The sequence below is a fragment of the Pristiophorus japonicus genome, chromosome 9, assembly GCF_044704955.1.
Source record: "Pristiophorus japonicus isolate sPriJap1 chromosome 9, sPriJap1.hap1, whole genome shotgun sequence".
In the NCBI taxonomy this organism is placed as follows: domain Eukaryota; kingdom Metazoa; phylum Chordata; class Chondrichthyes; family Pristiophoridae; genus Pristiophorus; species Pristiophorus japonicus.
In genome coordinates this window covers 229,286,727-229,298,682 of record NC_091985.1, presented here as the reverse complement: position 1 = coordinate 229,298,682, position 11,956 = coordinate 229,286,727, and the positions used below count along the sequence as shown (strand labels likewise).

General features: G+C 56.9%; 1 protein-coding gene across 1 annotated transcript; it reads left to right on the top strand.

Annotated features, from left to right (window-relative positions):
* Positions 1–256: 256 nt before the first annotated feature.
* Positions 257–9,612, top strand: LOC139272852 (glutathione S-transferase P-like). The gene is made up of 5 exons (XM_070888966.1): positions 257–383; positions 5,716–5,751; positions 5,895–6,001; positions 7,301–7,388; positions 9,407–9,612. Coding segments are annotated over exons 1-5 (414 nt in total). The 5' UTR covers positions 257–382; the 3' UTR covers positions 9,589–9,612.
* The last annotated feature ends 2,344 nt before the right edge of the window (positions 9,613–11,956 follow it).

The following is an 11,956-nucleotide window of genomic DNA, read 5'->3' as shown; positions in this document are numbered from 1 at the left end:
GGGTTGGATGATCGGATTGGCAATTGCCGAGGGCCTCGCCGAGAGGCGTTACAGATTGGAAGGGAACGATACTGAATAGCAGCAGCCAGGAGTTCGGAGGAGGAATGTGTTACGTGAAAGAAAAACATATAAATAAAAACGCAATGATTGTGCTGAGTCTCGTCAAAGTCTATAGCAACCGCCCCCCACTTCCTCCAACAGTAGCTTGGGCCTCGAGCCAAAGCCTAGCGTGACTACCCAACTGCCACTCCCCCTCAGGGGCAAAGGGAGAATTCTTTCTCTCACGCTCGCCGCATTCTTGCACTCGGAGGAAAGCGTCTGCCTGAGAAGATCCCTTCAGAATTCTCTCTCGGTCACTCCACTTTTCCTTCACTTTGAAACCAGTAAGTTCGAGCTGAATGGATTCTTGCCTAGTGTGTGTGTGTGTGTGTGTGTGTGTGTGTGTGAGAGAGAGTGTTTCTGTATGTGTGTGAGAGAGAGAGAGTGTGTGAGAGTGTTTCTGTGTGTGTGTGAGAGAGAGAGAGTGTTTCTGTGTGTGTGTGAGAGAGAGAGAGTGTTTCTGTGTGTGTGTGAGAGAGAGAGAGTGTTTCTGTGTGTGTGTGAGAGAGTGTGTGAGAGTGTTTCTGTGTGTGTGTGAGAGAGAGAGAGTGTTTCTGTGTGTGTGTGTGAGCGAGAGTGTGTGTGTGAGAGAGAAAGTGTGTGAGAGTGTGTTTCTGTGTGTGTGTGTGTGAGAGAGAGAGTGTATGTGTGAGAGAGAGAGAGAGAAAGTGTGTGAGAGTGTTTCTGTGTGTGTGTGTGTGAGAGAGAGAGTGTATGTGTGAGAGAGAGAGAGAGAAAGTGTGTGAGAGTGTTTCTGTGTGTGTGTGTGTGAGAGAGAGAGTGTATGTGTGAGAGAGAGAGAGAGAAAGTGTGTGAGAGTGTTTCTGTGTGTGTGTGTGTGAGAGAGAGAGTGTATGTGTGAGAGAGAGAGAGAAAGTGTGTGAGAGTGTTTCTGTGTGTGTGTGTGTGAGAGAGAGAGTGTGTGTGTGAGAGAGAGAGAGAGAAAGTGTGTGAGAGTGTTTCTGTGTGTGTGTGTGTGAGAGAGAGTGTATGTGTGAGAGAGAGAGAGAGAAAGTGTGTGAGAGTGTGTTTCTGTGTGTGTGTGTGAGAGAGAGAGAGAGTGTGTGTGTGAGAGAGAGAGATAGAAAGTGTGTGAGAGTGTGTTTCTGTGTGTGTGTGTGAGAGAGAGAGAGAGTGTGTGTGTGTGAGAGCGAATGTGTGTGTGAGAGTGTGAGAGTGTGTGTGTGAGTGTGTGACAGACTGTGTGTGTGTGTGAGAGAATGTGTGTGTGTGTGAGAGTGTGTGTGAGAGTGTATGAGAGTGTGTGACAGAGTGTGTGTGAGAGAGTGTGTGTGAGTGAGTGTGTGACAGAGTGTGTGTGTGTGTGAGAGTGTGTGTGAGTGAGTGTGTGACAGAGTGTGTGTGAGAGAGTGTGTGAGTGAGTGTGTGACAGAGTGTGTGTGTGTGAGTGAGTGTGTGACAGAGTGTGTGTGAGTGAGTGTGTGTGTGAGTGTGTGAGTGAGTGTGTGACAGAGTGTGTGTGTGTGTGAGAGTGTAAGAGTGTGAGTGAGTGTGTGACAGAGTGTATGTGTGTGACAGAGTGTGTGTGTGTGTGTGTGTGTGTGAGAGTGTGTGAGTGAGTGTGTGAGAATGTGTGTGTGTGTGAGAGTGTGAGAGTGTGTGTGAGTGAGTGTGTGACAGAGTGTATGTGTGTGAGAGTGTGTGTGAGTGTGTGTCGTCATGCAGCCAAAGGCTGCACTGGCACACTGGAGGCAGTGTTGAATCTGATCATCAATTGGATAAGGGACCCACACTAGCCTTAGAGAGGGTGCAGCATAGATTTAATCACCATGGTACCTGGGGCCTTAAAAGGATTAAATTACGAGGTGACGTGGCAAGTGCTTGGCTCGTTACTTCCTCGACTTTAGGAGGTCAAAGGTTGGACTGCTCGTGACCGTAAAAATGACAAAGGTCAGAGGCGGCGAAAGGAATTCCTCTCGTGGATTCTCAGCCCCTCCCTGTGTCTGCCTCAGCTCCGTGGGTAGCACGCACGCTCTCATGCGCGCCCGGATGTCAGAAGATCATAGCTGGTAGCCCCCACTCCAGAGACTAGAGCCCCGTAATCCCAGCCCCGACACACCCCCTGGTTGCCCAATACTCAGGGAATGCTGCACTGTCAGAGGGGCAGTACTGAGGGAGTGCCGCACTGTCGGAGGGGCAGTACTGAGGGAGTGCTGCACTGTGGGAGGGGCAGTACTGAGGGAGTGCTGCACTGTGGGAGGGGCAGTACTAACGGAGTGCCGCACTGTCGGAGGGGCAGTACTGAGGGAGTGCCGCACTGTCGGAGGGGCAGTACTGAGGGAGTGCTGCACTGTGGGAGGGGCAGTACTGAGGGAGTGCTGCACTGTGGGAGGGGCAGTACTAAGGGAATGCTGCACTGTGGGAGGGGCAGTACTGAGGGAGTGCTGCACTGTCGGAGGGGCAGTACTGAGGGAGTGCTGCACTGTCGGAGGGGCAGTACTGAGGGGGCACCGCACTGTCGGAGGGGCAGTACTGAGGGAGTGCTGCACTGTGGGAGGGGCAGTACTGAGGGAGTGCTGCACTGTTGGAGGGGCAGTACTGAGGGAGTGCTGCACTGTCGGAGGGACAGTACTGAGGGAGTGCTGCACTGTCGGAGGGACAGTACTGAGGGAGTGCTGCACTGTGGGAGGGGCAGTACTGAGGGAGTGCTGCACTGTCGGAGGGGCAGTACTGAGGGAGTGCTGCACTGTCGGAGATGCAGTACTGAGGGAGTGCTGCACTGTGGGAGGGACAGTACTGAGGGAATGCTGCACTGTGGGAGGGACAGTACTGAGGGAGCACTGCACTATCGGAGGGGCAGCACTGAGGGAGCGCTGCACTGTCGGAGGGGCAGTATTGAGGGAGTGCTGCACTGTCGGAGGTGCAGTACTGAAGGAGTGCTGCACTGTCGGAGGGGCAGTACTGAGGGAGTGCTGCACTGTTGGAGGGGCAGTACTGAGGGAGTGCTGCACTGTCGGAGGGACAGTACTGAGGGAGTGCTGCACTGTCGGAGGGGCAGTACTGAGGGAGTGCTGCACTGTCGGAGATGCAGTACTGAGGGAGTGCTGCACTGTGGGAGGGACAGTACTGAGGGAATGCTGCACTGTGGGAGGGACAGTACTGAGGGAGCACTGCACTATCGGAGGGGCAGCACTGAGGGAGCGCTGCACTGTCGGAGGGCAGTACTGAGGGAGTGCCGCACTGTCGGAGGGGCAGTACTGAGGGAGCGCTGCACTGTCGGAGGGGCAGTACTGAGGGAGCGCTGCACTGTCGGAGGGCAGTACTGAGGGAGTGCCGCACTGTCGGAGGGGCAGTACTGAGGGGGCACCGCACTGTCGGAGGGGCAGTACTGAGGGAGTGCTGCACTGTGGGAGGGGCAGTACTGAGGGAGTGCTGCACTGTGGGAGGGGCAGTACTAAGGGAATGCTGCACTGTGGGAGGGGCAGTACTAAGGGAATGCTGCACTGTGGGAGGGGCAGTACTGAGGGAGTGCTGCACTGTCGGAGGGGCAGTACTGAGGGAGTGCTGCACTGTCGGAGGGGCAGTACTGAGGGGGCACCGCACTGTCGGAGGGGCAGTACTGAGGGAGTGCTGCACTGTGGGAGGGGCAGTACTGAGGGAGTGCTGCACTGTTGGAGGGGCAGTACTGAGGGAGTGCTGCACTGTCGGAGGGACAGTACTGAGGGAGTGCTGCACTGTGGGAGGGGCAGTACTGAGGGAGTGCTGCACTGTCGGAGGGGCAGTACTGAGGGAGTGCTGCACTGTCGGAGATGCAGTACTGAGGGAGTGCTGCACTGTGGGAGGGACAGTACTGAGGGAATGCTGCACTGTGGGAGGGACAGTACTGAGGGAGCACTGCACTATCGGAGGGGCAGCACTGAGGGAGCGCTGCACTGTCGGAGGGGCAGTATTGAGGGAGTGCTGCACTGTCGGAGGTGCAGTACTGAAGGAGTGCTGCACTGTCGGAGGGGCAGTACTGAGGGAGTGCTGCACTGTTGGAGGGGCAGTACTGAGGGAGTGCTGCACTGTCGGAGGGACAGTACTGAGGGAGTGCTGCACTGTCGGAGGGGCAGTACTGAGGGAGTGCTGCACTGTCGGAGATGCAGTACTGAGGGAGTGCTGCACTGTGGGAGGGACAGTACTGAGGGAATGCTGCACTGTGGGAGGGACAGTACTGAGGGAGCACTGCACTATCGGAGGGGCAGCACTGAGGGAGCGCTGCACTGTCGGAGGGCAGTACTGAGGGAGTGCCGCACTGTCGGAGGGGCAGTACTGAGGGAGCGCTGCACTGTCGGAGGGGCAGTACTGAGGGAGCGCTGCACTGTCGGAGGGCAGTACTGAGGGAGTGCCGCACTGTCGGAGGGGCAGTACTGAGGGGGCACCGCACTGTCGGAGGGGCAGTACTGAGGGAGTGCTGCACTGTGGGAGGGGCAGTACTGAGGGAGTGCTGCACTGTGGGAGGGGCAGTACTGAGGGAGTGCTGCACTGTGGGAGGGGCAGTACTGAGGGAGCGCCGCACTGTCGGAGGGGCAATACTGAGAGAGTGCTGCACTCTCGGAGGGGCAGTACTGAGGGAGTGCTGCACTGTCGGAGGTGCAGTACTGAGGGAGTGCTGCACTGTGGGAGGGACAGTACTGAGGGAATGCTGCACTGTCGGAGGTGCAGTACTGAAGGAGTGCTGCACTGTCGGAGGGGCAGTACTGAGGGAGTGCTGCACTGTTGGAGGGGCAGTACTGAGGGAGTGCTGCACTGTCGGAGGGGCAGTACTGAGGGAGATCTGCACTGTCGGAGGTGCATTGGGAACATCATCATCATCATCACAGGCGGTCCCTCGAACGAGGATGACTTGCTTCCACAGGAGTTCACAGATGTTTCAATGATGGAGCCGGTATTCCAGGTCCTGAACTCCAGTTGAGGGGTTGGAAGATGCCTGTGGGTGGATTTATTTAACGTGCGGTGGCCGTTGCACAGAGCTCGGTCTTGGTCCAGTGGCACGGGTTAACCAGGACTAACTGGAGACCTGCTCTGCTGCACAAACCTAGTGCGCACACATATCGCACAGTGTGGGCTGGGCCCGTGCTGCACCTGGGCCCTCGATATATACACATACACACAGACAGATACACACTCACTCTCACAGGCAGACACATTTCGTACACAGCATAGGAACAGGAGGAGGCCCATTCAGTCCCTCGAGCCTGTTACACAGGAACAGGAGGAGGCCCATTCAGCCCCTCGAGTCTGTTACACAGGAACAGGAGGAGGACCATTCAGCCCCTCGAGCCTGTTACACAGGAACAGGAGGAGGCCCATTCAGTCCCTCGAGCCTGTTACACAGGAACAGGAGGAGGCCCATTCAGCCCCTCGAGCCTGTTACACAGGAACAGGAGGAGGCCCATTCAGCCCCTCGAGCCTGTTACACAGGAACAGGAGGAGGCCCATTCAGCCCCTCGTGTTTACGGCTAGGGAATGTGCTGAGTCTGGGAGAGGCACGGGATAACTGGGAGTTCTTTCAGGCGAGATGGGGAGGGGCGCCGTGGAACCTGAACTGATGCGAATTAACCCTTTGATTTTCCTCTCCCTCCCCCCCCCGTCTCCCACCCTTTTCTCTTGCAGTGCCGGGTTATACCATCACCTACTTCCAAGTCCGAGGTAAGGTCCCATTGCTTTTCACGGGTTGGGTGTAGTGGGGGTGTCGGGAGGGGGTGGGGTGGAGAGGGTTTCGTCGCGGGTTCTGATTGGCTGACCGTTCATGTGTTTGTGTCTCCCCATCCCCCCCCACCTCCCCCACGTAGGGCGCTGCTCGGCGATGAGAATGCTGCTGGCCGACCAAGGGCAGACCTGGAAGGAGGAGGTGGTAACCATGGATGAGTGGAGCAAGGGGACCTTGAAGAAATCGTGTGTGAGTGGGCCGGGGTGAAGAGGGGGCGAGGGGGCAGGAAAGGCCCAGACTCCATTCCCAGCCTCGTCCAGTGTTAGCCTGATCTCACACCCGGTGTGGGACTGAGCCCCACACACAGACACAGAGCAGGAAAGGCCCAGGCTCCATTCCTGGCCTAGTCCTGAGTTAGCCTGATCTCACACCCGGTGTGGGACTGAGCCCCACACACACAGAGCAGGAAAGGCCCAGGCTCCATAACTGGCCTAGTCCTGAGTTAGCCTGATCTCACACGCGGTGTGGGACTGAGCCCCACACACACAGAGCAGGAAAGGCCCAGGCTCCATAACTGGCCTAGTCCTGAGTTAGCCTGATCTCACACGCGGTGTGGGACTGAGCCCCACACACAGACACAGAGCAGGAAAGGCCCAGGCTCCATTCTCGGCCTAGTCCGGAGTTAGCCTGATCTCACACCCGGTGTGGGACTGAGCCCCACACACACAGAGCAAGAAAGGCCCAGGCTCCATAACTGGCCTAGTCCTGAGTTAGCCTGATCTCACACGTGGTGTGGGACTGAGCCCCACACACAGACACAGAGCAGGAAAGGCCCAGACTCCATTCCCGGCCTAGTCCGGAGTTAGCCTGATCTCACACCCGGTGTGGGACTGAGCCCCACACACACAGAGCAAGAAAGGCCCAGGCTCCATAACTGGCCTAGTCCTGAGTTAGCCTGATCTCACACGTGGTGTGGGACTGAGCCCCACACACAGACACAGAGCAGGAAAGGCCCAGACTCCATTCCCAGCCTAGTCCGGAGTTAGCCTGATCTCACACCCGGTGTGGGACTGAGCCCCACACACACAGAGCAGGAAAGGCCCAGGCTCCATTCCCGGCCTTGTCCGGAGTTAGCCTGATCTCACACCCGGTGTGGGACTGAGCCCCACACACACAGAGCAGGAAAGGCCCAGGCTCCATTCCCGGCCTTGTCCGGAGTTAGCCTGATCTCACACCCGGTGTGGTACTGAACACCCGCCACACACACACACACACTCACACACACACACAGAGCAGGAGAGGCCCAGGTTCCAACTTCTTCTTGAGGAAAGGTCATACTGCCTTTCCGATTGTCTGTGGGAAGGCGGTGCATTGCAAGAGATGGGTGGGGCGGGTCTGTGTATGAAACCTCCAGGAATATATTCGAGCGAAGTCGACCATCCTCCCCATACTCTCCCCACTTCCCCCTTCCCATCCTCTCCCCCTTCTCCTTGAAGGATACACCTGGTCCCAATTCATCGATCAAACGCGCATTTTTACTTGTTTCAGGTTTTCGGTCAACTGCCCAAATTTCAAGATGGCGACTTTGTCCTCGTCCAGTCCAATGCCATCCTCCGGCATCTGGGCCGTAAGCATGGTGAGTACACGGTGGGATCCACGCACACCAGAGGCCTGTCGGACAGGCCGACAGTCACCCTATATCAACAGACACTAATAGAGAGGTCATAAGGACATAAGAAATAGGAGCAGGAGTAGGCCATTTGGCCCCTCGAGCCTGCTCCGCCATTTAATACGATCATGGCTGATCCAATCATGGACTCAGTTCCACTTCCCCGCCCGCTCCCCATAACCCCTTATTCTCTTAAATATATTCAATGACCCAGCTTCCACAGCTCTCTGAGGCAGAGAATTCCACAGATCCACAACCCTCTGAGAGAAGAAATTCCTCCTCATCTCAGTATTAAATGGGCGGCCCCTTATTCTAAGATTATGCCCTCTAGTTCTAGTCTCCCCCATCAGTGGAAACATCCTCTCTGCATCCACCTTGTCAAGCCCCCTCATAATCTTATACGTTCCGATAAGATCACCTCTCATTCTTCTGAGTTCCAATGAGTAGAGGCCCAACCTACTCAACCTTTCCTCATAAGTCAACCCCCTCATCTCCGGAATTAACCGAGTGAACCTTCTCTGAACTGCCTCCAAAGCAAGTATATCATTTCTTAGATATGGAAACCAAAACTGCACGCAGTACTCCAGGTGTGGCCTCACCAATACCCAGTATAGCTGTAGCAAGACTTCCCTGCTTTTATACTCCATCCCCTTTGCAATAAAGGCCAAGATACCATTGGCCTTCCTGATCACTTGTTGTACCTGCATACTAACCTTTTGTGTTTCATGCACAAGTACCCCCAGGTCCCGCTGTACTGCAGCACTTTGCAATCTTTCTCCATTTAAATAATAACTTGCTCTTCGATATTTTTCTGCCAAAGTGCATGACCTCACACTTTCCAACATTATACTCCATCTGCCAAATTTTTGCAGACCTCAGCAATCAGGCTGGAAATGGTATGTTGGCCTTCATATCTGGCCTTCACATTTGACCACATATCAGCAGCATAACTAAGACCGCCTATTTCCACCTCCGTAACATCGCCCATCTCCGCCCCTGCCTCAGCTCATCTGCTGCTGAAGGCCTCAATCCGTGCCTTTGTTACCTCTAGACTTGACTATTCCAACTCACTCCTGGCTGGCCTCCCACATTCTACCCTGTGTAAACTCGAGGTGATCCAAAACTCGGCTAGCCCCGTGTCCTAACTCGCACCAAGTCCCGCTCACCCATCACCCCCCTGTGCTCACTGCCCCCGTGTCCTAACTCACACCAAGTCCCGCTCACCCATCACCCCCCTGTGCTCACTGCCCCGTGTCCTAACTCGCATCAAGTCCCGCTCACCCATCACCCCCTGTGCTCGCTGCCCCCGTGTCCTAACTCGCACCAAGTCCCGCTCACCCGTCACCCCCTGTGCTCACTGCCCCGTGTCCTAACTCGCACCAAGTCCCGCTCACCCATCACCCCTGTGCTCCCTGACCCCGTGTCCTAACTCACACCAAGTCCTGCTCACCCATCACCCCCTGTGCTCACTGACCCCGTGTTCTAACTCGCACCAAATCCCGCTCACCCATCACCCCCTGTGCTCCCTGACCCCGTGTCCTAACTCACACCAAGTCCTGCTCACCCATCACCCCCTGTGCTCACTGACCCCGTGTCCTAACTCGCACCAAGTCCTGCTCACCCATCACCCCCTGTGCTCGCCGACCTACATTGGCTCCCGGTTAAGCAACGCCTCGATTTCAAAATTCTCATCCCTGTTTCCAAATCCCTCCGTGGCCCTCGCCCCTCCCTATCTCTGTAATCTCCTCCAGTCGCACAACCCCCCGAGATGTCTGCACTCCTCAAATTCTGCCCTTTTGACCATCCCTGATTATAATCGCTCCACCATCGGTGTCCGGCCCTTCAGCTGCCTGGGCCCCGAGCTCTGGAACTCCCTCCCTAAACCTCTCCGCCTCTCTTTCCTCCTCATTATTACAAGTTGTTGTTATTGAAAACCAAACTCTCACCAACATTGAAGCACATTTGATGGTATTTTTCGGATCAAGGCTTGTACGGGAAGGATGATAAAGAGGCTGCGCTGATCGACATGGTCAATGACGGAGTGGAAGATCTGCGCATGAAGTACGTGATGCTGATCTACAAAGATTACGTGAGTCGCCCTCAACAACGGACGTTTTATGGGGCGGGAGATGGAATACACGGGGCTGATGAATTTGCGTTTTTTTAATACTCTGGACCAACTATGGTAACAGGCTCATGGGGCTGAATGGGCCCCCTCCTGTTCCTGTGTAACAGGCTCGAGGGGCTGAATGGGCCTCCTCCTGTTCCTGTGTAACAGGCTCGAGGGGCTGAATGGGCCTCCTCCTATTCCTATGTAACAGGCTCGAGGGGCTGAATGGGCCTCCTCCTGTTCCTGTGTAACAGGCTCGAGGGGCTGAATGGGCCTCCTCCTGTTCCTGTGTAACAGGCTCGAGGGGCAGAATGGGCCTCCTCCTGTTCCTGTGTAACAAACTCGAGGGGCTGAATGGGCCTCCTCCTGTTCCTGTGTAACAGGCTCGAGGGGCAGAATGGGCCTCCTCCTGTTCCTGTGTAACAAACTCGAGGGGCTGAATGGGGCTCCTCCTATTCCTATGTAACAGGCTCGAGGGGCTGAATGGGCCTCCTCCTGTTCCTGTGTAACAGGCTCGAAGGAATGAATGGGCCTCCTCCTGTTCCTGTGTAACAGGCTCGAAGGGATGAATGGGCCTCCTCCTGTTCCTGTGTAACAGACTCGAGGGGCTGAATGGGCCTCCTCCTGTTCCTGTGTAACAGGCTCGAGGGGCTGAATGGGCCTCCTCCTGTTTCTGTGTAACAGGCTCGAAGGGCTGAATGGGCCTCTCCTGTTCCTGTGTAACAGGCTCGAGGGGCTGAATGGGCCTCCTCCTGTTCCTATGGGCTCAAGTTTCGGCCTGAGTTGCTCCTATTTTTTTGGAGCAACTAGTTTAGAATGGAGCATCTTAGAAATTGCAATTCTCGGCATTTCGTTTGCTCCAGTTCTAGTGAGTTAGAGTAGTTTCATTGTAGAACAGATTTTTTTTTCAAAAGGGGGCGTATCCAGCCACTTACACCTGTTTTGCAAGTTTAGGCAGAGAAAACTTACTCCAAACTAACTTAGAATGGAGTAAGTGTAGATTTTTGTACGCTCAGAAAAACATTGCCTGCACTTGTAAATCAGGTGTAGGGAATGAGAGATGGGCGGGTTTACAAACATTAAACACTTCACTTTTACAAATAAAGAGCCATCATCAATAATAAATTATAAATAAATCAATCAAAAAAAGTAATAAAAAATCAATCAAAAAATAAAAAATTAAGTTTCTACTTACCGACTGCAGCACCGGGAGCCCTCCAACAGCGTGCTGGGACAGGGTCCCCTCCCCACCTCAGTGTCTCTCACTCTGTCTCTGTCAGTGTCTCTGTGTTTCTGACAGCGAGGTGTCGGAGGAGAGAGGGGGGGCAGGGGGGAAGAGATAGGGGTGTAGGAGGGAGAGGAGAGGGGAGGGGAGGGGGAGAGGGGAGGGGAGAGAGGGGAGGGGAGGGGAGGGGGGAGAGGGGAGGGGAGGGGGAGAGGGGAGAGAGGGAGGGGAGGGGGAGAGGGGGAGGGGAGAGAGGGGAGGGGAGGGGAGGGGGAGAGGGGAGGGGAGGGGAGGGGGAGAGGGGAGGGGAGGGGAGGGGAGAGGGGAGGGGAGGGGGAGAGGGGAGGAGAGGGGAGGGGAGGGGGAGAGGGGAGGGAGAGGGAGGGGAGGGGAGGGGGAGAGGGGAGGGGAGGGGAGGGGAGGGGGGAGAGGGGAGGGGAGGGAGGGGAGTGGGGGGAGGGTAGTGGAGGGGAGGGGGAGGAGAGGGGATTGGAGATGGGAGGGGTGGGGGAGAGGGGAGGGGAGGGGTGGGGGGAGAGGGGAGGGGGGAGAGGGGAGGGGAGTGGAGGGGAGGGGGGAGAGGGGAGGGGAGTGGAGGGGAGGGGGGAGTGGGGAGGGGAGGGGAGGAGGTAGAGGAGAGGGGAGAGGAGAGGGGAGGGGAGGGTGGAGAGGGGAGTGGAGGGGAGGGGGGAGAGGGGAGGTGAGTGGAGGGGAGGGGGAGAGGGGAGTGGAGGGAGGGGGAGAGGGGAGGGGGAAGAGGGGAGGGGAGTGGAGGGGAGGGGGGAGAGGGGAGGGGAGTGGAGGGGAGGGGGGAGTGGGAAGGGGAGGGGAGGAGGTAGAGGAGAGGGGAGAGGAGAGGGGAGGGGAGGGTGGAGAGGGGAGTGGAGGGGAGGGGGGAGAGGGGAGGTGAGTGGAGGGGGAGGGGGGAGAGGGGAGTGGAGGGGAGGGGGGAGAGGGGAGGGGGAAGAGGAGAGGGGGGGGAGGGGGAAGAGGAGGGGGGAGGGGGGGAGGGGAGGGGGAGAGGGAGGGGAGAGGGGAGGAGAGGGGGGGGAGGGTAGGGGAGGGGAGGGGAGGGGGAGAGGGGAGGGGAGGGGAGGGGGAGAGGGAGAGGGGAGGGGATGGGGGAGGGGGAGGGGGGAGAGGGGAGGGGGAGAGGAGTGAGAGGGGGAGGGGAGAGGGGAGGGGAAGAGGAGGGGAGGG